Source organism: Augochlora pura, chromosome 1 (genome assembly GCF_028453695.1).
Source record: "Augochlora pura isolate Apur16 chromosome 1, APUR_v2.2.1, whole genome shotgun sequence".
Classification (NCBI taxonomy): Eukaryota; Metazoa; Arthropoda; class Insecta; order Hymenoptera; family Halictidae; genus Augochlora; species Augochlora pura.
The window spans coordinates 9,083,324-9,108,991 of record NC_135772.1 but is presented as its reverse complement, the minus strand read 5'-3'; the positions used below and the strand labels follow the sequence as shown (position 1 = coordinate 9,108,991).

The 25,668-nt window shown below is 32.5% G+C and overlaps 5 protein-coding genes across 10 annotated transcripts; 2 read left to right on the top strand and 3 right to left on the bottom strand.

Annotated features, from left to right (window-relative positions):
- Nucleotides 1-349: 349 nt before the first annotated feature.
- Nucleotides 350-6,816, top strand: U2af50 (U2 small nuclear riboprotein auxiliary factor 50). 3 transcript variants are annotated; one of them, XM_078196883.1, is made up of 8 exons: nucleotides 350-531; nucleotides 1,239-1,468; nucleotides 1,533-1,793; nucleotides 1,867-2,017; nucleotides 2,115-2,170; nucleotides 4,924-5,205; nucleotides 5,281-5,445; nucleotides 5,537-6,816. In XM_078196883.1, exons 1-8 carry the CDS (start codon nucleotides 510-512, stop codon nucleotides 5,666-5,668), a joined length of 1,299 nt encoding a protein of 432 aa, XP_078053009.1. In that variant the 5' UTR covers nucleotides 350-509; the 3' UTR covers nucleotides 5,669-6,816. The 3 variants fall into 3 exon arrangements, with proteins under 3 accessions (XP_078053009.1, XP_078053019.1, XP_078053028.1); XM_078196893.1 differs by having other exon boundaries at nucleotides 351-531; nucleotides 1,867-2,005; XM_078196902.1 differs by lacking the exon at nucleotides 350-531 and adding an exon at nucleotides 589-827.
- On the bottom strand, nucleotides 6,481-7,621 carry Hoka (membrane protein hoka). Its single transcript, XM_078196978.1, has 3 exons — nucleotides 7,459-7,621; nucleotides 6,956-7,039; nucleotides 6,481-6,872 (listed from the first exon to the last, which is right to left on the bottom strand). The coding sequence occupies exons 1-3, from the start codon at nucleotides 7,499-7,501 to the stop codon at nucleotides 6,712-6,714; spliced, it is 288 nt and encodes a 95-aa protein (XP_078053104.1). The 5' UTR covers nucleotides 7,502-7,621; the 3' UTR covers nucleotides 6,481-6,711.
- Nucleotides 7,622-7,946: 325 nt separating this feature from the next.
- Nucleotides 7,947-18,090, bottom strand: LOC144467648 ((E3-independent) E2 ubiquitin-conjugating enzyme UBE2O). Of its 2 annotated transcripts, none has more exons than XM_078176548.1 (9): nucleotides 17,820-18,090; nucleotides 17,386-17,559; nucleotides 17,155-17,313; nucleotides 16,442-17,092; nucleotides 16,156-16,366; nucleotides 15,896-16,079; nucleotides 13,853-15,807; nucleotides 13,381-13,770; nucleotides 7,947-8,028 (listed from the first exon to the last, which is right to left on the bottom strand). In XM_078176548.1, exons 1-8 carry the CDS (start codon nucleotides 18,039-18,041, stop codon nucleotides 13,388-13,390), a joined length of 3,939 nt encoding a protein of 1,312 aa, XP_078032674.1. In that variant the 5' UTR covers nucleotides 18,042-18,090; the 3' UTR covers nucleotides 7,947-8,028; nucleotides 13,381-13,387. The 2 variants fall into 2 exon arrangements, with proteins under 2 accessions (XP_078032674.1, XP_078032666.1); XM_078176540.1 differs by lacking the exon at nucleotides 7,947-8,028 and adding an exon at nucleotides 8,051-11,885.
- A 921-nt stretch (nucleotides 18,091-19,011) lies between these two features.
- On the bottom strand, nucleotides 19,012-21,892 carry LOC144467861 (uncharacterized). Of its 2 annotated transcripts, none has more exons than XM_078176845.1 (11): nucleotides 21,758-21,892; nucleotides 21,522-21,678; nucleotides 21,355-21,431; nucleotides 21,035-21,221; nucleotides 20,794-20,929; nucleotides 20,477-20,694; nucleotides 20,355-20,415; nucleotides 20,159-20,287; nucleotides 19,751-20,086; nucleotides 19,581-19,663; nucleotides 19,012-19,506 (listed from the first exon to the last, which is right to left on the bottom strand). In XM_078176845.1, exons 2-11 carry the CDS (start codon nucleotides 21,569-21,571, stop codon nucleotides 19,380-19,382), a joined length of 1,404 nt encoding a protein of 467 aa, XP_078032971.1. In that variant the 5' UTR covers nucleotides 21,572-21,678; nucleotides 21,758-21,892; the 3' UTR covers nucleotides 19,012-19,379. The 2 variants fall into 2 exon arrangements, with proteins under 2 accessions (XP_078032971.1, XP_078032978.1); XM_078176852.1 differs by having other exon boundaries at nucleotides 21,355-21,428.
- Nucleotides 21,893-22,123: 231 nt separating this feature from the next.
- LOC144467874 (galactokinase) lies at nucleotides 22,124-25,426 on the top strand. 2 transcript variants are annotated; one of them, XM_078176867.1, is made up of 6 exons: nucleotides 22,124-22,342; nucleotides 24,020-24,206; nucleotides 24,279-24,421; nucleotides 24,504-24,801; nucleotides 24,889-25,210; nucleotides 25,289-25,426. In XM_078176867.1, exons 2-6 carry the CDS (start codon nucleotides 24,029-24,031, stop codon nucleotides 25,356-25,358), a joined length of 1,011 nt encoding a protein of 336 aa, XP_078032993.1. In that variant the 5' UTR covers nucleotides 22,124-22,342; nucleotides 24,020-24,028; the 3' UTR covers nucleotides 25,359-25,426. The 2 variants fall into 2 exon arrangements, with proteins under 2 accessions (XP_078032993.1, XP_078032988.1); XM_078176862.1 differs by lacking the exon at nucleotides 22,124-22,342 and adding an exon at nucleotides 23,185-23,533.
- The last annotated feature ends 242 nt before the right edge of the window (nucleotides 25,427-25,668 follow it).

Sequence of the window (25,668 nt, the reverse complement as noted above, 5' to 3'; positions counted from 1 at the left end):
ACTTAAGCTATATGTACATTTATAACAAAGTCTAAATCGGAAGTTTTGCTATTTTAATAATATTTTTCAAAAATTTCTTATCAGAGCGTAAATATAAACTTTTATCAAGTCGTTGAAACGAATTCACTTCTAAATACAAGTTGGGAGTGCCGTAAAAAATTCCTCATACGCAGTATTAAAATGGCATAATTCACAAAGAAAGTCAATGAAATTTTTCATTGCAATCTATGTGATTGTTTTGTATTTTCCATTACTCATATTTATAACATATATACATTTTTAGTGAAAAGAGATCAATTGTACGTTTTACGCCATCTGGTAGCGGATGCTGATATTAGTGTACATTACAATTCACTAGCCGACATCTACATAGTTAGGCTGACTTAGCCTATCGCCATTTCGGAATAAAAATTTGTTTTAAGACGCGTTGACATTTGCTCGTTCCATTGTTGTTTATACAATATTGTTCCGTGAAAGAAAATTTGTGGTTGTAGATAATTAATACCAAAATGGGCGAAGATTACAATGGAGGTAAGAATGCGAAATATTTCCAAGAACACTATGCTCTTCGCCACTGTTCCCGCGTTACAGTTAGGTAAATAAGTCGATGATTGCAATGGCCGGAGAAACACATTCGTGAAAGCGATAAACACATCTTCGGACAATTTTCATTACAACTTTTTCGTCGAAAAGAACGAGGCTCTTATCCATAAGTTATCCGTAATTAATTTCAACGTAAACGGAGCAACATCCAGACATTCTTTACGAGAACCTACGAATTTATCGTTAACCTGATAAACAAGCATCTAGGAAGATTGTTCTTATGGGTATACTTTCATCATATATAGAGTTTTGTATTGTTTAAGGTTTCCTTTATTGCTAATCCTATTGCATTTAAGAACTATATTATTTTTGTAATAATTTAAGCTCTATGGTTCAGGTATTGGGAATGAATACACACACACACACACACACTCAAGCATGCGCGCGCGCGCATACACAAACGTATATATAGATATATGCTAAACATAATGTATAGAGACAATAACTCTATCAATTATTCGTGTACCCATAGAGTTACATTAAAACATGACACATTTACAAAGTAAACAGCAATAAATGAATAGCATGGTCATAGAATATAAGTACAACACAAGCAATTTGATGTAGCTGTATATTTGTAGATATAACATGACAATGTTATTAATAAATATTTGCTCTTGTATTATTTTTTATAGATCGAGATCGCCAAGACCGAGACAAGGATAGGGACAGGGACAGGGATCGTGATAGGAGACACAGATCTCGTAGTAGAGATCGCAGGAAACGTTCGCGTTCACGGTCAAAAGATCGAAGAGATAGGAAAAGAAGTAGCTCACCTAAAAAAAGTCGTAGTTCTAGAAGAAGAAAGCCATCGCTTTATTGGGATGTACCACCACCTGGATTTGAACACATCACTCCTTTGCAGGTAAATGTTTATGATATTAATTCTAATTATTATATCCTAACAATTACTAATTCTTTATTAACAGTATAAAGCAATGCAAGCTGCAGGACAAATACCAGCAAATATAGTGGCTGATACACCACAAGCAGCTGTACCAGTAGTTGGTAGCACAATTACTCGACAAGCAAGAAGGCTTTATGTAGGAAACATTCCATTTGGTGTGACTGAAGAAGAAATGATGGAGTTTTTCAATCAACAAATGCATCTTTCTGGACTAGCACAGGCTGCTGGAAATCCAGTATTAGCCTGTCAAATCAATTTAGACAAAAACTTTGCTTTCTTAGAGGTATAAATATTTATTTGAAAACAAAAACCTGTACGTTTTTCAAGCACAAAATACTTACTTTATTTAATTTTAGTTCCGTTCGATAGACGAAACGACGCAAGCCATGGCGTTTGATGGTATCAATTTTAAGGGGCAAAGTTTGAAAATAAGAAGACCACACGACTATCAACCAATGCCAGGAATGACAGATAATCCAAGCATGAACGTGCCAGGTACGGTTCCTGGTATGTTTTATACATACTCCTTATTTATGTTATACATTTCTCCACAAATTTTGTTTCCGCATCAAACAAAATGTATTGTGATTTTTTGTGGTTTTAGATTCTCCACACAAGATCTTCATTGGTGGTTTACCCAATTATTTGAACGAAGAACAGGTATGTAGGCAAATTCGTGACCATATATTTCGTTTATTGCACACCTTTGGATGCAGTTTTTAGTCACTGATGTCAATAATTAAATTAATCTATTTTTCTTGATCAAAATTACTAATAGTTGTAAAATATGTACAACATGTTTAAACGACATCAGAGATTAAGTTAATTGCGCCGCAGAATAACAATGCTGTAGGATTACTTTAACTATATGCTAGTTCTCAGCATTGTGAAATATACCAAAGGATTAAATTATAACATAGGTATTTAGCTATTTAGCGGAGTTCAAAACTTACGAAGATGTGTCAACTATCCAAATGCCATAGAGGTATGTATGTGTATCCATTGGATTCCAGCGTTGATTAGGTGTTACTTAAGCTAGTTGAATCAGGTTGTAATTCCATTGTGTTTCCGGCCAAGAACTGGCGAAATTTGTTGTCCCTTGGAAAGTTCATCTCTTCTCGATTCGTCATTATTCGTTAGCAGTTAGGGTATTGGTTAGTGGTGTTGCAGCATTCAGGCGGCATGCAGTTGCAGCAGTCGCGTTTATTTACAGTTCTTTGAAGATCATCGTGGACCCAGCCAAGGGAATACGAAACTTTTGTTCTTTACACTCAGGAATTTTCGACATGAATATCAAATCAGACGTTGTGATCGGAAGGGTAGGAGGGAAGATTAGTTCCGCTTGGAATATTTATTGAAATTGAGAATTGTTAGGTGTGAAGGATTATCTTCCATAATAAAGGTTCTTTTTGCGTTCCTACATCTAGAACACTTACAAAATCAGTTTGTTCTCCTGGTATGGTTTTGCATCGAAAACAGATTTTTTAGGACCACAAGAGATAAATCAACGTTTTATCGAGTGCATCCGGTTCCATTTTTTTTTAAATGGGATTACAGGGTCAACACATAAATCTTATGTGCATCTGGTAACAGCTCCAAGTCCTTTGGCATTTATTCTTTTCAGGAGTATCTTTTCTCTTGCAGCTGTTTTCTTTACAGGCTTTTCAGGCTTTACAGCTCTTCGTCCTTGTGCCTTGATACATTTACAGGTTACACGAATGAACTTATATGCGTTTATAAGTATCAGTAATATGCATTTGTACAAAGACAAAGTGCCAAGAGAAAGTAAGAAAATCAAAGTCGAAAAAAAATGTGATTACCTTGAACGTCGGAAAAGTTAATGCTGTGTTCTTACAGTGATACATTATTGAAGTAATACAATAAAAAAAAAAAAGAAACAAAGAAGTATAACCATTTGGTTATTATATAGCAACTGTGGACTGATACCAGTGCCCTTTCTCCCCATTTCTTAGCTTAGGGTCGCGCCGATCAAAAGCATTTGCTTACCACTACCACTACTTCTACCACTACTTCTACCACTACTACTACTACTACTACTGAACATGACAAAATACCACACTGCCTGGAGAGAGGCTAGCCCTGTCCCTCGAGGCAAGTACTTATATCATTTTCATGCCTTCGTATTGGGCTTATGCGACTTTTGCAGCCCCTTTTTTGAAGATTTTGGTCCTTCTATACAAATGGTGCGTTTTCTAATTCGATAGTCTTTAACTGATAATAGCGTGTTGCTTGCTCACATGAGTAGAAATGGTGCTATAGGGAATACTGTGTAGATAGAAGGGATAACATGGTCAAATTTTTATGAAAATACAAAACTTCTACTGTCGCTTGAAAAAGTGACTTAATCTCCCAGGTGGTTTCTAATCCCTAAGACGAATTCAAATTTTGCGTTCTCATACTAATACAGTCTTTATTTGTATGCCTACAAATGATTGACACGCCTTGATTAAACCATGTATTTCTTGGGATATGTATATAATGTTTTAGTCAAGACAAATGAGACTGCAACTATATATACCTTGATAAACTGATTGAAATGTTTATAAAACATCTATTATTAAGCTGTGTATATCACAGTGTTTCTTGGGAACATCAATTTCCAGTAATAATAGCGAATCTTCATTACATGCAACATGCTGTTATCTCTGCTTTAGAGTTTTCAGTACTTCAGGGAAATGGAAATACGTAAGTAAATTTAAGGTACACTTCTTTTTGAAGGGAGAATCGAAATGAATGTGGGAGAAATCCGCGTTTGAAGAGCAAGAGCGTTCTGTTCGAAATATTGACAAAAATCTGTTCCAGACTGGAGTAAAACTTTTGTATGTAAGAAATATATTGTGTGAAGATGTTAAATGGAAATCAAATAGGCGAGATATAACACATCTATCCTTTCATATTGAATTCCTTACTGTTGGATTATGCAACTTGCGTCAACGTATTGACATAATAACAAATTATCTAAAAACTCGAATTTAAACTACCTTCTTCATAATTTAAAAATATACGATAATATTTAATTTATATTACATGTTTATAGTTATCGTCACTATATATTAGTAGAAAAAAAATTAATAGTAGAACCCTCGGACAGTGGGATGTGAGTCTATTTTGACTCTGCTTTTTAAAGTCTTAATTTAGTTGTGCAATTTCTAGCAGTTTATTTAAATTGTTAGCTACTTGTGTTAGAGCGTAGATGTAGGTATATATGTACAAAATTAATAAACAATTATCTAAATTGGCTTTGATCTCATCATTGTTTATGAAGTCTTATTAATGTTCGTTTTTCGGGTTCAAGTATACATAATGGACAATAAAGAGTTGCATAGTCTAAGCTGTTCTAAATGATTTTAATGCAACATAAGTAAATAAGTAATGTTATTTTCGTAACACAGGTGAAGGAGTTATTGATGAGCTTTGGACAACTAAGAGCATTCAATCTAGTAAAGGATTCAGCTACAGGTCTATCCAAGGGTTATGCATTCTGCGAGTATGTTGATGTGTCAATGACCGATCAAGCAATTGCTGGATTAAATGGGATGCAGCTGGGAGATAAGAAACTGATAGTTCAACGGGCTAGCGTAGGTGCTAAAAATCCTATGATTGGTGCACAAGCTCCAGTACAAATTCAGGTGCCTGGTCTATCTATGGTTGGCACAAGTGGTCCAGCAACTGAGGTAATGATATTTTAATTACGATTTGTTTTGATTAAATTGCAAGTGTTACAAAACTTATTCGATTAATATTCGTAGGTGCTTTGTTTACTAAACATGGTGACACCCGAGGAGCTAATGGAAGAAGAAGAATATGAAGATATTTTAGAAGACATTAAAGAAGAGTGTAACAAATACGGCGTGGTTCGATCAGTGGAAATACCAAGGCCTATAGAAGGTGTTGATGTACCTGGATGTGGAAAAGTACGTTTTATAATAATGTATACATGACATTCTTAGTCATCTTTTAATCAATGTAAAACATGTCTTTTAACATTCTTGCTGTTTATTTCAGGTATTTGTTGAATTTAATAGCGTGATTGATTGCCAGAAAGCGCAGCAAACACTCACAGGACGAAAATTCAATAATCGTGTTGTTGTGACATCTTATTTTGATTCTGACAAGTATCACCGCAGAGAATTTTAAATAATAGAGTTACTGCTCTTTTCATACAGATTAATAATTAACTACCTATGTATAATATATATATTGAATTAATAACCTAACAGGCTCGAAACTTGATAATTTTCTTTTATCTGATTGTACAAAGCAAATTGTAATTGATTTCTGATCGTATTGTCCAACTGAATGATGTTTGTTGTAACTTGCGTATCTTTCAATAACGATATAACCATATTTAATGTGTAATTTATCGTACATGATATTTCGCAATTTTGATCTAGTAAAAGAAATAAAAGTAATACGAAAGATACAATTATACGAGTAGCAATTGTTATTCAATTTCGATAATTAGTTATTAGATTAATCCATAAACAGTGGTATCATGTATTCTCACATAATTATCTCTATCTTATGACTTCTTCAAAAATCATTTGTGGATTACGACACATTATGCAGATCGGCATAAAGTATTAATTATGGTAAAGTTAGGATATGACGAAAATAAACCAAAGGCATAAGACGGTTTAGGAGAACCTAATGCATAGATGTCGTATTAAAAAAGCAGAGACAGGACTGCTAAATATAATTGCTTTTAAAATTTTGATTAACTATTATCTTAATTAATTATGTTTCATAGAGCGTTGTCATCTGTCTTTTTTTCATGATATCGGTGCAGCAAATATTTCTGAACAGTTCCATGTCCTTGATTAATTTTATGAATTCGATATTATAGAAAAAAATCAGTTTTGGTATGTCTGCAGTTTCGTAAGAATTTTTAAAGCTTTATAAGCTTATATTAAAGCTAGAGGTCTTTGGATTCTTATAAACAATTGGAATATTATAATAATATTTATTTCATATCTTTTACGTTAGTATGTCCTGTCAAATAGGAACACCCAGCTGTGACCTGTTGGTAGAACACATTAGTAAGTAAAAGCATCACTCGATGACCTATCGGTCACATCGTCCAAACTGTGTTCGAATCAATATTACAAATCAATATTTATTTACAAAGTATTAAAATGTCATATAACGAAGAATAATTAAGTTTTGATATATTCTTAAATCTAAGGGTCATTTTGCATAGCAGGTGCATATGAATGTCTTTCTGCATTGTCAGCATTGTCAACTACAAATTTTTGTAGCACTACACAGAGTCCACCACCAGCGAGCAGCATACCAATTCCTATTATAACAACTATGGACCAAGCTGGAATAGCAGTTCCCCCTATAAAATTCAGTATATTTTACTACTGTGTCTCCGTTGTGATTTTTTTTTTAAATTTTATTTATATAATATTTCTCACTTACAGTAGTAACGTCGATTAATCGTTTTCCGGCCCCGCAAAATTTTACGTCTTGCTTCGACTTCATCCATAAGAAGTCCAGTAATCACTGTTCAAAGTCATTCAATTAGTACGATGCGATGACCTATTTTTCCTAATACTATAGAAAAATATTTATATAATACGTATATTAATCGTGTAGCAATTTTTGCTCCATCGAGTTTCTACTTACTGTGTAATCAGAAAAAATATTGTCATGTTTTAATCAATATTCCACAATTTTTTATGATTTTCGTAATATCATTTTTAATAATATTCTGATTGTTAATAAAAGTCGAAATAAATTCTATGTATCAATAATATTATTGTGTTAAGATAAAATTGAGGAATTTATACTAATATGGTAAGAAATAAATACTTTCGAAAAGAATTTTGCAATTTGTTTGGAAACAATGTCTCTTACTTCACAAATTGATCTTATGAGATAATTAATTGTTAAAAGCTATAAAAATGCATGTATTTACTTACGTAAACCTATAGTTAAGTAGCACAATACCTTTTTGGAACACATTTTTTTATTAATTAAATGAAAACGTTCAAAAGTATTGAATTTAAAAATCACTTCGAAGAGAAATAGTTTGGTGAGTAAGGTGAAATCGCGTTAGGACACGAAAACGATGTGAACACGAATCCGTCGTGAATCAACGGTTTGATAAGGTATATCTGATAACAGGTGGAAAATGCATCTTATCTGTTCCTGTGATAGATAAGAGAGGTATTCTCACGACGATGTCCTATTAGGACTTTTAACAAATTTGACACACATTAAGGACATATTCCTTGATCGTTTCTTTGCATTCACAAATTGAAATATACAATTTAAATTTTAAATAATTTTATGTATTACTTATAACATTTAAAACGTCTAAATATAAAAACATCTTAGTTTAGTTTCAATGGATTTATAATACAAGGATAAATATGTGTTTGTACAAATTTATAATAAACATTTAAAAAAAACTGGATATCCAAAAAGCAGCTGGTATATAACCGTACGGGAGAGTGCAGGTTGAAGATTCGGGTGAGTAGGAATGGGATCTATTGAACAGAAAGATTTACGGTCAATTATAATATCTCTTAATCGCATACGGACTTTTTATTCATTCAAAATCAAGAGAACAACGTTACAAATATCAGCCGGTTTACATGATCGTCGTGATACCGTTTTCGGTAGATGCCAAACTCACAAAAAGGACCTTCAATCGAACGTGAGAAATTAAAAGACCTTTTACTGTACCATGGCAGTATGAATAGATTCTACTTATAACATATATCCTGAGTACATAGTATAAAGTAATTTCGAAGGAACATCACATGTAACTAATACTTCTTCTAGTTCTGTTGCTAATCTGTCGAAATGTTTACTCGAATATTAGATTACGTTTATAATATAAATTATTTACTGCAGCCAAAGTATTTTAAAAGTAAGTGAAATTTCATCTTCAAAGGAATATTTAATATTTATGACAATTAAATATCGTGAAAATAAGACCTTTCGTAGATTGACAAATATGCAATAATTATCATAATAATAGAAATAGAAACAACTGGCATATACAGCATATTATATAATATATACAAGGCATTCTAAAACATTGTGTTTCACATAACAATCTGATCTGCCTGATGCAGCAGTACGCGCATTATTTTTCCTTCTTCGTTTTCTTCATCCAATCGCTATTTTTTTTTACTTATATATTCTCTCACTGCCTCTCTTTCCCCCCTCCCTGTTTCTTATATGGAAATTGTATCTCCATTGTTATGACATTTAGTGATGAATATTCAAAAACATGCTAACGGCTTAAAAATGGAGCCAACTCAAACATTTTAATGTTCAAACTAGCATTGTAAAAATTCAGCAATTCGAATTCAGAATTCTACTAAATATTTCTCTAGCTATTCGGATATAATTTTTATCTCGAACTATTATTATAAATGATTCTGGTTAATAATCAATAGTTTGAAAATATATTATTCTAACATAAATTCTCATCAAACTCATTCTCCTTTATCCCAAACTCAAAATACTCAACCTTTTAATCTAACGTTTAAACGTTTACATCCCTAGTTCGAACATGCACAAGCGGCTTGAATGTTTAAACCACAACGAGTAAAAATTAAATTTTTATATTTTTTACTATATTATAATGAAATCATCAATAGATTAATAAGATTAAACAAACAGTTTTTAATAATACGCTACGTAAGAAACAACACGGATAAGGGATTATTTAGTATAATTTTTTTCAAGCGATTTTCGCTAATTAGTTTTTTACTTTTTCATCATAATATAGTGAATAATATAAAATTTTTAATATTTATGAATGAGTTATACGTTCTGCGTCCTTTTAGAGTTTAGAGGACTAATGAGAAGAAAAAGACGCACATAGTGTTTGCAAGCTCGAACAAGTTGTAGTTTTTATATCACTCTCCCCCCTTTTAACCCCTTCTCACTTTTCTCATTTGTTTCTATTCAGCACCATATATTTTCGAAGAAATCTTCGCACGAATGAATACATTGTACTTAGTTTTTTAAACGTCGCCTCAATGACTATCACACAACTTAGTCCTGTTATCGTGATAATTCCAGCGTTATTGCATTTGAGAAGAGTTCTCTCTGTTATCATAATCTACGACGATATTTGATTTGAGAGTACAATATATTCAATTCGTTCAAGATACAATTATTAAGAAAGTTGTTTCATAGAATAAAAGAAATGCTAATACTGCAGTTAAACATTTTACACGTGGTATTCTCAGAAACTGTTCAAAACCAATATCACGTTATCTCATATAAGTCTGTTCAGTGTAACAATTTCTCTAAAAAGAACTTTTTATTTCCAATAGTTGAAAAAGAAATTCGAGTGTACATATACATCTACAGTATATCTGATCATACTTCATTTGTTTATATTCACATTGCGTCTCTATTTATGGATTTTCATTTTATACGATGGAAATAAATTGTTTAATTCTGTTGGATCAGTGTTTTGTTTGAAACTGACTCTTTTATACGTACATTAAACACAGATCAGTGCATTGTTTCAAATTACGGGTTACATCGTATACACATTTGAACACATGTATACTATCCGACAATAAAATCTGCATCATTATTAATTTATTAACATATAAATATTTAGCGTACAAAAAAATGCGTGACAAATGTTATCTGGAGAAATACAGAAACATCTAAAACGAAGAATTCTTAAAAAAAAACGAACTGTACATGTAACCATTAAGAACATTGATTTCTTAATAATATAAATAACCGATTGAATAAATAATTATTTTAAATAAATGAATTCTTAGATTTCGAGGTAATAAATAAATAAAATTTAATAATGAGACTGCGAATGTTTATGCAAATTAAACACTTTTAGTACCAATTGCAAGAAGCTGGAATTAAATAAAAACTTATTTATTTCTTTAATCATTTTAACAATGAAAATTATGTATTGATATCTTTACATTCTTATTCAAGTTTGTCATACATGCATAAAATCCAGAGTTTGATAATAATAATAATATACACTAACAATAGCATAACAAAATAAAAAGAAACTTGAAAATAACAATGTACGCTACTTTAACACAGTGATCATTAAGGTTGCAAATTTTATGCACACATGACAAAAATGACTAGGTGACATTAAAAAAATAAACAACTTTTTAAAATTTATAAGCATTGATGTACTACTGTGAACTTATTAAAATGATTAAAAAAATAATGGAATTCTATTTTACTCCTATTACTTTACAATTGATGCAAACAGGTTTTCTTGTGCATACTGATATGCAGTCTAGTAATCATTATAGATTCTTCGTTGCATTTGGTATCTTTTCATAATAAATTTTCTCATTTCAATTATATGTGCCTGATTTTGGAATTTATACAGCTAAGGTGTGTGGAATTAAATAAAAAAATAAATAGTAAAAATATTGTAAAACGCTCATGTTGTAAGATAAGTATTAATGCTCTCTGCAATTGTTGTGATAATACTAAGTACAGTTTGTTATCATACTTTATTCACGACATATTAAAAGAAAAGCTCAGTAAGAGTCGTAAAGACACTTAAGTTCCTACAAATGTACGAAAAAAAGCATTGACAAAAGAAACTGTACTTTAGGTAATAGAGCATCCAAGATAATTTTGCTAGACTTTATAAGCTACGTTAGAAGTGTTTCTAACAGTGGACTTAGTCATTACAGGTCTCATCTAAATACGAATCTTTCTGTGTAAGCTACAATCTAGTTTCAATCAAAGTCATTTCGCAATTTCACTTGAAATACTGTATTTTAAATTATTATTAGTGGATGGCATAATGACTTTAAGGTAGTTGAAAATCAATGAGTCTTTATGTAGTTAACCTTTTCGGTACGATTGCAGATTGTAGTACACGGTTATTAAACAAAGGAAATTTTCAGATTTTTTTTTATAATCATTATGACTTGCTTTCGGCAAATTCAATCTGGCGTTTATGCATTTTCGGTATATTATTCATGCATATTAATTTGTAATAAACATGCTTTTTTAATTTTATGCACAAATTAATGCAGTAGTTCTAGCATCACTGGCATATCTTCATAATTGAGTAAAAAAGATAAAGCAGATACTATCTGACCCAATAAATAATAATACAATAAAATCTTACAGATTTTGGCCTTCAGTAATTACATAAGTTTTTAGGCCAGGTTACAACATTTGTGCATGAAAACACGAGTATATTTTGTAACCGGTCAACAAGTTATTATCAACGCGACTATAGGAAAGAATTCAACGTGATGATATATCTCATCGTTCCTAGACATTCGGCCATTGAATTGCACTTCGTGGATGTCTCTGCCGTACCAAAAAGGTCGAATTGGTGATGCTGTTACTCGAAGTGTACTCACTGAAATGCATTCGAAATTAATACCTATTATTATTGTGTCCCTTAAACACTATTGCGATGTATTTTTATGTTGGCTCGACGCATTGCTACTATTCACTTAACCTTTCTCTTAATTTTTATAATTTTTCCTTTTTTTTTTTTAAATAGATTGACAACTTTTTTTTGTCTTTTCAATACCCAAGATTGTTTCCGCCCCTACCCTTTGTTTACTAAGTCAGTCGAGTTATTATTGCGTTTTTAAGGAACGCTCTATCCTCATTGCAGAATTATGTAACTAAATGCACGTGGCATTCTATGTATTCTTTTTAAAGGTCTCTATTTTACGCGTGTCGAACGTACCCATAATGCAATCAATATTACTTTTAATACAGGAGTATTCGGGTATGTAGAAATCTCAATTTCATGAGTATACAAATACATGTATACTAACAGATTCTTATTTTAATTCGTTCAATTGTAGAACTTTCAACAATTGGGAACATTAATTCTCTTCGGAGCTCCCTAAAGTTAACATATCGGGACGGCTCTAGAAACTGGAACCGAACATTCAAATAAGCAATACCATACATAAAATTTAAAAAAATCGATATCAATTGATCTTGCGACGCTTATTTTGATGATTTTTGTTCTTAAATTCGGTTTTCATGCATATTTCCTTCCTAAACGTCATGTTTAACATTATTGTTCAACCGCCCCGATAGTTGTAATTAATTAAATATTTTTCTAAATGTTATTTACAATAAGTAGGAATGAAATATCAAACAAATAGTCTGCTATGAAATAGGAATCTCTGTATATCCCGATACCCATGTAGTAAATATTATGCACATTATCAATTTAAGTACGAGTAACGCGTGTACATGGATACTTTCATTACACGTGTACCCGGAAATTGTAACGTGCATTAAGAAGAAGCCATGTCTTCCAATTCTTTCATCTCTTAACAGAATATTAATTCCCCATTCTTTAATGTTATATTGTTATACACTATATATAGCATGTCACTATATTGCATATACCATATAACATAATAAATCAATATAATAACGTGTCCTTCAAGTGTACAATATTTTTTGTGCAAGAGCAAAGATTTTCACGGCTCTCGCGTTATATTCGAATAAACGTATTTAGTTATGTTACTATTGTGATTATTTCAGAGTAACAAGTATATTTCTAGCTGCGGAGCAAAGACAGCGGCGTTTCTGTTACAATATTATCGTTCGTTAATGATAGTGTTAATGTTTAATAAATAGATACCGCAATTATCATTGAACGTACTTTTTATAACATATGTATATATAATATATATTACGTACATATACATATATGTATATGTATGTATTGTATATATATATATATGTATTGTATATATATATATATATATGTATGTATTGTATATATATATATATATATATGTAATAAATTATTTGAATATATTACCGCATAGTCGGGTATGTTCTACGTGCTACATTTTTAGGTTTAAACTTAAGTTTACCTTGTGGCTAGCTGATGGTACGATCCGAGCTATTTTTCTTCGTTTCGCTTAACGGCGTAGTGGAAATATTCGTCGAGGAAGATGAAACAATGTCCTTAGACAGGCTACCGTTTGGTGTTAATTTGTGACTACTATCTTGCGGGTTGCTGCTCTTTTTATTTTTGTCACAATCTTTTACGCCACCGTCAGTGATTTTACATGGTTCATTACACTCATTCTTAGTACTGTTTGTTTGTTCCTTCGTTTTTTCACTGTTTTCTACACTGCCGCCTCCTTCTAGGATACCTTCTTTGAGCAGTACATCTCTAAAAGTAGCTAAAGTTTTACGGAGCGTTATGCAAAAACCTCTAGATGCCGGTATTAACGGAAATTCCGGAAGAATCTTTTTATCTAAAACAAGAAAGTACCATTATTTTATGTTTCAAATGAATATAAAGATACCAAAAGGAAAGAAAAAATTATCGCGACGTACCAACATCTGATATCTGTTTAAATGTAGTAGGTGTTACAGGAGACAGTGGATGTTGATTGTTATGTTGCTCAGAAATTTCCATCCACAAGTCTAAACGCTGTAAGAATTTCTTTGCGTGTCTCTTAAAATGTTCAATTATGATATCTTTGAAAATAGCCGGCGGGTATTGCAGAAGTTTGGTCTGCGCTTGAACTAATTTCAGTACAACCATTTCATTATACATTCTTGAATTCTCCCTTCCTTCTTGGGAACCCTTCTGTTTTTCGAATCCAGCTTCGTTAAAGTACGGCTCAGGTACTAGAATAAGGCCCTGAATTGAGACTATAACTTGCAACAAGGTAGAAGAACTTGTCCATATTTCTGTTCCACGTCCAGACCACGTTCCAAGTAGACTCACACATACTTTACCATCTTCGTAGAGATTAGGATTTAATCTGTCGTTACAGTACGATATGTAATGGCAGAGCGGTGGAGCAACTGGATAATCGGCGGATAATTGGAAATCGAATAGGAAAAGACCATCCTCGTATGGTGTTTTCTCCGGTCCGCGAAACATTACAGAGTATAAATCTATTCTGTCTTCGAATCCTTTTACCCATATACCTGGTGGAAGCGAACTTCTCAAAAGCTTTAGTTCCTTGGAAACAGTACGGAAAAAGTTTGTGGGATCTGTAGGTTGGAACATAGTTAATTTAAATTTATGACTATCTGGAGCTGTTTCCTCTATAGAAAATCCTTCTCCTTCGTCATATATTGGTGGTGGTATTTCTACAGATGATTCAGACGGTTCCTGTAATACCTCTACGCGTGTCTCTTCTTCCTTTTTCTGTTTTTTCAAAGGAGATGAACCTTTCTGAGCATCGGACAATAGCATTTTCGATACTCCAAATCGCTTGGAAACTTCAGCATGCGCTAATACAAGTTGAGCCTTTATCAAGGTACAAAGTTTCACGCAGACTTGAGAGCCTTCTGCTACATGAGAACTAGTTATGTGTGTTAACGTCTTTGCAATTTTGTGCACTTCGGCCTTGTCTACTGAACGATCGTGTACGTTATTTGCATCTTCGCTAAGCAGAAATTCTCCACTCGACTCGCTCGAACCAGATTCTTTTTTCGAATTTTCTGCAGAATATAATCCAGAATCTTCAGGATTTGGATTGACATTGATGAACAATCGATCGTTCGATTCTTCGATTTTTTCGAGTTGGTGTTTATCCGTGTCTTCATTGCTCTTATTGTCGGCAGATTCCGTCATATCTGTTACTGCAATTACTTTCTCGTTGTCTTCTACATTATCCTTTCCTATGTTTTCCTCGGATTCACCGGATTTATGAGTAAATAATCTTGTTACTTGATCTGCCATACGTTGTGCCACGTTGGCTCGCCCACGTTCTCTAACCCTTTCTAATAATCCATGGAAGTGACTCTCGTGAAAAAAGGAAGTACCCATAAGTTTGTCCATGTACCGACAGTCTTTATATACATCTAATAATTTTCTCATGACCTCAGTCGTTTGTAAAAATGGGTTCTGCGTGAAGATCTCTTCCAGCCTAGACATTGCGATTCGAGCTTTCTCAATGTGCGCAGCTAATTTCGGTTTTATATTTTCCAACTCAGTTTGTTCTGTTCCATCGATGTCAGCGATGAAACAGTCTTCCAATTCTGTTTCCCATGACGCATCCGACGACACATCATCCCATAATTCACCTTCATCACTATCGTATTCGCCTACCTTGTACAGATCTTGAGGCCAACACATACTTACATGTCCATCAACCCACCATACTTTAACTTGACCTTCCGGATAGTTATCTAGCACTTGACCAGCAGTACATCCAGCATCTTCTCCTTCAAAATTGGCTATTCGTATTACTAATGTACCTGGCCTGTACTGAAAATCTGGGTGGTCCTTTAAATCATATACACTGACCTCCCGTTCTTCTATAAAAATTGGTCTAACAAATATTTATGGAGATTAATATATGCATTATTTTCCACAAAATTTTCTTAATATCGATTGCGGGTATAAAATTAATTACTTACTGTGGACTTTGACTAGAAGTATACGTTTTGAACCATTTTATTTTTGCTGTTCTACCTTGATGATCAACACTTTGTACTACGCCATACATTCTGGATTCTTCCTTTTGATCAACTACGAAATCACCTGGGAAGAACTCTTTGTCATCTAAATGATGAATTGGGTAAAGTTGCGTCGATGGGATACCTAAATATATATAATAATAATAATTGAACATTTTACACGTAATTATGTAATCAACAAAATATTTTTAGTACAGTACCAAATTCTACAGAGCCATCTTGCCATACGACATTAGCTTTTGTATTTGTAGATAATGTTTCTACCACAATTTTAGTTCCTGGAATAAGTGGGACTGGTGGTACTTTCTTTTTTGCTTTGCACAGCTTCTTCTTTTTCAATACTTTAGTCATTAAAGCTGGACCCTTTTTCTTTTTGCCCATAGAAGACATACTGGAACAACCACTAGATACCTGTGAATAGAATATTATATTATTTATTATGTCGACTGGTTATGAAATAATTTGGAAAGAATCAAAAAACCTTACAGAGGCACTGTCGCTCTGTGAACCTGTATCTTCTGTATCCCAGTCGTCTGAACTTTCAGTATTTTGGATTTGTGCTGGAGGCATTAGAGTGTTATTGCTTGTCACATTTTGTAAATTATTAATATTATTTTGAGCATTCTCTTCTAAAGTCTGCTGCTCGTTATCTTTGTCCTTATCCTTTTTTTTGTCTTCGACTGGTTTCGTGATATTAATGTTCGGACGTGTTTTCTTTGGACTGTGTTTAGGGACTGGAAAAACACCTCTTTGCAACTTCCTCCATTGTTCTCGTGTAATGACACTTTCATCACCTTTAATTACATAGAAATTTCGATCTCCCACTTGTACAGTTGAAGGTTCAAATACATTTAATAATTTCAATTTTTTCAAATTTTCTCCTTCCACTACAAACTTTGGTTGAGCTTGATCCGACCAAGCACCATCCTTTGAATATGCTCTGCACTGCCAATGTACTCCTACCCAGTCTGTCTCTACCTTTTCGACAGTCACTTTTGTCATTTTCAATGGTTTAGCTTTTCTTTTTGCTTTCATTTCTTTTGTACATGTGATCCATTGTGCATCTTCTAGGCAGTTAACTGGTCCCCATAAACATTGACCAGGATAAAATTCAGAGGAATGTGGAAAGTCATTATCCTGAAAAACCTTTATTGTATGTCCAGTGAAAGAAATTGTTTCAATATTGTTTAAGTGCTTACGCTGTCTCGTTTCTCTTCTAACTGTCCCAGGACTCTGGAATCCATTTCATTCACAACACAACGGGATCCATCAGGTGTAGTGAGCCATAACTTGAAATGTGCCATTTTAATTCCGCCAACCCATGAATCCATACAAACAGCTATATCCGTTGCAAACTCCTATAGAGAGAAACTATTAACCATAATGCGCATTATCAAGAGCATTTGCCACATTATAGATAAATTACATACTTCTAAAGGGACCAAGTCCTCACTCCTTATATTCGTAAGAACCTGTTTAGTACCAATTGCTTGAATGCAAGCAGTCAGCTCGATTTCTCTACAATATCCTCTTTGTGTGTCTTTCCCTTTGATCATTCGTCGCACGACGTCGCCTGGCATAAGTGTCCTGTCCGCCAAGTAAACCTACGGATAAAATATCTAACCTTCGTTAAAGCCATAATATTTTGCCGATCGCGGTTGATACACCCGAACTGAATTCAAATTCGAATTGAACATTCGGTCGCAGATATGGTTCGTGTGACAGGTGTCGCTGTTCAGAAACTTGAAAACATAAATATAACAGAAAAAAGGAATAATAGGATGAAATACAAAATATCATTTCATATACATCAATAATCCTTTGCCAATGACGAATACCCAGTATTCTATAAAGTATCGAATACCTTCTTCGCGTTGACCAATTCCTCAACACCGGAAGGATGCCAGACCACGCGAATCTCGCCCTTTTTTCTCTTCGGACTCTCTTCACTGTCGGAACTTTCCTCGGACAAATCTTCGTCATCGTTTTCCATTACGATCCCGAACACTACGTTACCTTTCTTGTCCACACGGTAGACAACATCTTCGAAAAAGTACTGACACTCTACCCCTAAGTTTGTAGCCATCTTTCCTCTGATCACTGAGTGGTATTCGGTCTCCGGCAACGGCGACTGACAGAAGGTTACACGGCGCAACGATTACGGCGCACGTCGCAACCAGGGAACTCGACTCCGACCCCGAACCCGACCCCAACCCCAATCCAAGGATCACCTTCGGGATGCCCCTTGATTGTTTCTCTCCGATCGAGTTATTATCGACTCTCTCTCAATCGAGATTCTTCTTGCATTTTCAACTGTCACCTTCAATCGTGTATCTTACACAAATATTTTGACTTAATGTCACATTGAACTATACCTGCGACCTGCACACTGTATGTATAGTGTACAATATGTACGTACATACAGGGTGTTCCAACTAAGATTTCTCGACATTAATGTCGTCGAACTTTTTTGCATAATTAGGTTGTGTAATATAAAATGTCCAATTTTTAATTATACATCACGGTAATGAACTTAACCAGATTTAAAGTTTGAGGCGTATACGAGCCTCTTTTTCAGGCGAGAATATATTTTAATAAATTATATTCAACATGACTATTTAACTAAAATTAAATTTCGTAAAATATTACTATAATTATTAGGTTCCATGTGGTACTAGTACGATAATAAAATAAACAATTCTAAAAATAGTTTTGCACAAATTAACAAAATTTCATTATTGGTTTAATATATATCTTAAACACGAAAAAGAATGAAGTACTTACTAATTCGTATTTTTGGATGTTTATTATTTCTAAAAAATTTTATATGATGATAACTATAGAAAAAAGGGTAATTTTTTTACAAAAATTCATACTCGGATACCATACGTTCTTGCACATTATGTTCAAGTTTTGAGTTATTTTTTTTATTTTGGATCAAGAAAAAATGCAGTTGATTTCCCTGTCAAGAAAATTTGATAACATGACAAAATAGAACAGACTTAATTTATTTGGAGGTTCTAGACTATTCTATATGTACAACATATACACAGGAATTTGCAGAATCTTATCATATCATTTAATGTCATTACTTTTATATGAAAATAAATTTTTGTAATTGTTTTAGTGATAGATAATTCTATACAAAGCAAATAACCAGTAAGAGGTTAATCCCCTTTCGCACAATTGTATAGTTGAGAATTTTCTAAGAAGAAAATATGAGCAGAATCTTACATATATTTTCATAAAATATATGATCCGCACATATGCATACATTTAACGCAAAATTACTTTATTTAGGTGGAAAAGATAAGTGACGTATAGAGTATGCAGAGAATGCATTGACTAGATAAGTGAATTGGGCTAGTGTCTCAAAATCATGAAAAATAATTTGATATAGAATCTTTTTTCTTATTGGAAACAATTAAACTGCAAAATGTGTACGTTGAAATCCTTGACCCAAACTTTGTAGTATAGTCTGCACTATATGTTCATTTTGATGATAAAAGACATATGCATCAAACTTGGTTGCTCGACTGCAGTTAGTATCTCTGAAAACAGGAGTAAAAATATAGTTATATGTGCTCGCATAGTGCATAGATGAGAATATATAGTATGACATTACCCTGCAATAAATGCAAAATAGTTTGGAATGTTTACGGTACGGCCGCAAGAAGAGATTTCCATGTAACTTTGCTTACATATCACCTAAACGTTTAAATAAATGTAAACGTCAATATATTATACACTCCTGTATGTAGATAGTTCTACATATATATATATATATATACATACTTTATCATCCTCGTCTTGAGTGACTCTAATGCCAATTTCTAAACATTCAAATTTAACATCCACTAATTTCAAATTTTCTGACTTTAACACTTGAAGGATTGCTCTTTTGATTTGTTTAACATCCCCTTCAGTGCCAATATATATAGAACCACAATATTTAATCGAAAATCCTGCATTTAATGACTTCTGTATTGATTTAGCTACATCAGATTTTTCTTCACTATTTTGTTTGTTTGAATTAAGCTTTTTTAAAATTTTCTTTAAACCATCAACACCTGAACTTTGTATAAGACTTATTATTGGGGCATATATTTCTCCTGTTTCTTTATTGCGATGCTAAAAAATTATGAAATTAAAGTATGTACTTTTTATAATTTAAAGTATACTATTTAGTTCAGAAATACATACTTTAATTATATATAAACTCACTGGTTGACCTACAGTTTTCCTCATAATTCTAGACAATTGACCTTTAGTGCTAGATGTTACAGCATATCCGTTTATCTCATCCAGAATATCACCAATTTCGATTTTGTCCTAGCAAAAAATAAAGAATAAGCATTTAACACGTTAAAGTTTAAGACGAAATTGTATTACTTCTTACATCTTCGGCAGCTACAGAATTTTTGCCTAAATTAACTATTAAAGCCTTCCCTTTGATAAAACTGAAACAAAAAGAGCAATTATTTAGGATAAGAATTTGTCTTCATAATTTTAATTTCTTACCATACAGAGATTCCTAAGCTTCTACATGGCACTAATTCTAGTGCTATACATTCTGGCAGGTTCCAAATATCATCCAAAAAACTAGAATTCCGTAAATTTAATTTAAAATTTAGTTTACTAATTTGTAGTAATACGGATAAAAATATTTCACCAAGAATTTCATCTCCTAAAATACTGTTTTTGTCATAGTAAACTATAGCCATCAATGGTGTCCTCACCTAAATAATTTTATAGAAAATATAATTGTGAGGTTAGTAATTATACTCTAACAAGAATTTACTCTGAGTAATTGATGTATACAATTGAAAAGTATGTACCAGCATTTCAATTGGCATATGAAGGCACTTTCTTATCAAACATGTTCTAATCAACAACCTAAGACGACCAGTAGGTGTTTGGACTTTTGGATTTAGTTTTACTTGTTCAACCATCAAGGAGTACGTACTAGAGGAACTGGAATAATATAATGTCATTTCAATATATGGCACATTATAACTATAATAAAGATGATCAAGCAAGGTATTTAGAAATATAATTTTATAATTTATTCTTTTAAACCTAAAATGTTTTTCTGCAATCTCTTCCATCCAATACCAAGCGTCAGGTAACTTTGGAAAACCAATTGGAGTTAAGCTCATCAATACCCCTTGTTGTAAACATTTTTCTAAACATTTACAGAACAAAGGTAAATCTAGGTTTCGGTCATCAATCCCTCTGTCACATTCTGTTAATTTCCGAGTCCAACCTAAAATGACATGACAATAAAAACAATGTCACTTGTCGCATTTATGAAATTTAAGAAATGATAGTAAAAATTTTAATAACTGATAGCAATGATTAAAGCTGAAAAATTAAATGATAAAATTAGTTTTGGTTACCTTTTAATTCTTTAATAAGTGGATTTGAGACCGTCATCGCATTGTCAGTTGAACTTATTGTCATTAGATGACAACTACTTCGGTAAGTAAACAAGGTTACAGGTTAGAAATTTGTAGCGATATAAATCATTTTAAATTGATATAGAACATCCACACATATTATGTACCGTTTTATCACTTTCAAATGTTTATACACTAATGATAAAAATACAGTCATCCATTTCACATAATTAGCTTGAAATTATAATTTTGTCGGTAGAAAATTATTGCAGGAAATGTTGCGCAAATTGCAGTTAAATATATCTCATAAAACAATCAGATTGTCTGCAAAAAATATTTAATACATTTCTTATATTACTAATTAGTGGTTGTATCATTTTTATTTAATATGTATGATATGTACCATAGATTCAAAATATATATCAATTTACAGATTTGGATATTCCTAACTGTTTTTAACTCAATTTTTGGATCCCCAGCCAGAACACCAGTATTCGCATATGTACAGAGTAATCTTGCACACTTCTAAGCCGCAGCTTGATCCGTTAGCAAGGGTCGATGTAGAAATTTTCTTTGCTTTGATTGGTTGGCGATTTCCTGGTGAATCAGCGCTGTTCTCAAAGCAAAAAAAGAAAGAGGGAAAACAGCGAGTGAGCAAGAGAGCATAAAATCAGCACAGCTACATATGGGACAAGTTACACTGGCGAACGATGTAGCTTATCTCACTCTAACGTGCTTGCGATGTTATTCTTTTCGCGCATCCATTCTGTTCGCGCGGCATTAGAGGCACGCAACACAAAAATTGATTTTTAAAGAAGTTTTAAATAATAAAATCTGTTGAGATATCAGACTGTTCGGGACTGTTTGTGGAACCATGTGCGTAGTGCAGAGATGAAGTGGAAGAAAACCCCGGCAACGGCCCGGGCTTCGTCGTCGGGATTTCTCCTTGTTCCAGGACTATAAAGCAACACCCTTCTATCATCAACTAGTGAGTAAATACTTAAAAAAATAATTTTTTGCATTACATAGAAATTGTAGAACCTTTTAACGATTACAGGGACCAAAAGATTGCTCGGCAATCCTTTGAGTAATAATCTGTTTTTTTAGTTAGCCAGGGTTATTCTGCATGTCGCAATTTCCTTCGATTGTTTCAAATGTGAATAATTTTATTTCGAAGCTGTCAGAAGTTTGATCTTTTAAAACACGCTTAAAAACGTTTATCATAACATTCACTACGTACATTCACTATCCGATTATTGTGTTAGATATTACGTGTAGAAAGACGTCCCCCGATCAGTAAATCATATTTGTCAAAATTCAAAATAAAGTTTGTCTTTTTCTTGTTATGAAATTCTTATTAAATATATTTGAACACATTTTTAAATTATTATTATCAAATCATTAAATTTTTTAAATACTAAATAGACGTAAAAATAAACTTCGTAAGTACGTTATTATACAGATTTCATTATTTGAAGCTTCTTTAACCTTTTGTACTCTGCGCCATCATGGATGTTACCTACCAGCGCTTATGAACATTTATGTTATTATGTAGTATACGATATATATGTATACATATATGTATACGTATATATAATATTGTTATAATAATATTCGATTTATATGAATTTGTAGACTTTGTAGTATGTTTAGTCATATACTAGAATTACGATGTCCCCCGAGAGGGGACAATCGAGTGCAAAGGGTTAAAAATCGAATTTCGCGCCGCGGGCCTTTGATGGCGCGCCAACCGAATAGATACGCGAAAAGAGCGAGACCGCAAGCACAATTGAGTGTGACAACACTCATTTGAGCTTTGTATGATATGAAGGCGAGCACCCTTTACGTATTATCAGTGCGTGCTGAAACGTATAAAGTTCTACTTTTATCCGTTCACTTTTGCTAGTTTCATTATTGAGTTATTCATTTTTTTGACCTTGAATTATATATTTGTTAAATTGTCAAGAATCGTGTAATTTTGTTGAATATATATAAACAGAATTTAAAACCGGTACAAATGGCAACTATAGTGCCTAACGTGGACGAAATGAAAGTGAAAGCTATTGAAGCTTTCAGGAAAGAATTCGCCGAGAATGCTAACATTTGCGTTTGTGCTCCAGGGCGCGTAAATTTGATTGGAGAACACACCGACTATAATGAAGGTTTCGTTTTGCCGATGGTAAATTTTTGAATTTTAAAACAGATGTAATATTATATTTCTATTGTATTATATTTCTATTGTATTATATCGTCATTGAAATAATTTTTCGAGGTTTCTAATCAACTTTATTTCCACTGCTTTTTATTTCAACACAAATTATTGTTAGACAGTTATATTAAATCGCTACAGTTGCTATTTCGATGATAATTAATGTTCATCAAACTTAATGTTCAGCTATTTTCTAGAAATAATATTTTTCTTGCTTGCATAATATCGATATTTTAATACTTTGATATCGACTTATAAAAGATATGCAATCTAATTTATCGTGATAATCGTTATCGTATGTACTTCATTGCGTAATGAGACAATTTAGAAGCATAGTGTTATGCTAGTATTATATTAATTTATTGACATGGAAACTAAATTTCGACGTTTTAAAACATGTATCTAACTATTAGCAAGGAATGAAAATAGTATAGTAATCAGTGTTTATATTTTCAGGCATTACCTATGGTCACAGTAGTAGCAGGTAAACGAAATAATACAAATAAATGCAAAATTGTTTCACTTGATGAGTCACTTGGTTCTGAAAATTGGGTTGAATTTGATACTAGCACTCGGAACAGCATAAAACCTGGAAAACCAAAATGGGCTAACTATGTAAAAGGATGTTTAGCTTATTTTTTTTGTGAGTGATACCTTATTCATTTACAATAATGTCAAGTTGAATTGTTAGAAAGAATTACATATTAATTTCTAGGTGATGTACCTGGTTTCAATGCTGTAATTGTATCATCTGTACCAGTTGGAGCTGGTCTTAGTAGTTCAGCTGCCTTAGAAGTTGCCACATACACATTTTTAGAAACATTAGTTGGAAAACAATCAAATAAGCCTGAAGATAAGGTGAACCTGAGAATTAATTTTACTATCTCCTGTTATTTTGAAAGATAACAAAATGTAAAATTAGATACACATTGTTTTATAGGTTTTAACATGCCAACGTGCTGAGCATGATTTTGCAAATGTGCCATGTGGCATAATGGATCAATTTATTTCTGTCATGGGAAAAGAAGGATATGCTCTCCTTCTCGATTGTAGAGATCTTAACACTAAGCAAATAGCTATGTCCCAAATAAAAGATTATGTGTTCCTTATTATTAATTCTAATTCTCCACATAAGTTAAGTTCTAGTGAATACTGTGACCGTAGAGATAGTTGTTACGAAGCTGCAAAGAAATTGAATAAGAAAAGTTTACGTGAAGTAACTATAAGTGATATTAAACGTAAGAAAAAGATAATGTTGAACAGAAATTGGTTTATTCAAGTTTGGTTTATTACTTTTGTTTCTCTAATATATCCTTTTTTTACAGGATTACAATCACAAGATGTACCAGAAGTTATGATAAAAAGAACTCGTCATGTAGTTACAGAAATTCAAAGAACAATTGATGCAGCAATTGCACTCGAGGATGGAAACTTTAATAAGTTTGGACAATTAATGAATGAAAGTCATGATTCATTAAAAAATGATTATGAAGTTTCTTCGGTTGAACTCAATACATTAGTATCAGCAGCAAGAGAAATAGAAGGTGTTTTAGGAAGTCGTTTGACTGGTGCTGGTTTTGGAGGCTGTACAGTATCTTTACTAAGAAAAGATGTGGTCAATAAAGTAATTGATCATATTAAAATCAAGTAAGATGTCACTTTCTTTTTTAACATTGTTAGCTTTACTAGTCAACAACAATTATTACAAATACTGTTTTTGCATAGGTATCCTGGCAACGCAACATTTTACATTGCTCAACCTGCTATGGGTGCAAGAGTTCTGACTATAAATTAGTTTATACATTTATTAAAAAAATTTAATGAAAAACGACTTAATCTCAAAAATAACAAGCGTATACATAAGGTTACCTCAGCTGATAACAATATTCCAGATATATCCATTCCACATATTGAAAATATTAAATCCAATGTTAAGAAAGTATTTTTTAAAATATAAAAACATTTCTCCTAAGAAGCAAATATTTAATTTATCAATATGTATAACATAAAATTCATTATGTTTGTCAATGTTTGATAACATTTTTTTCATATTATATACGTTCAAAAACACATACTAAGGACAGTAAAATTTTATTAACAATAAG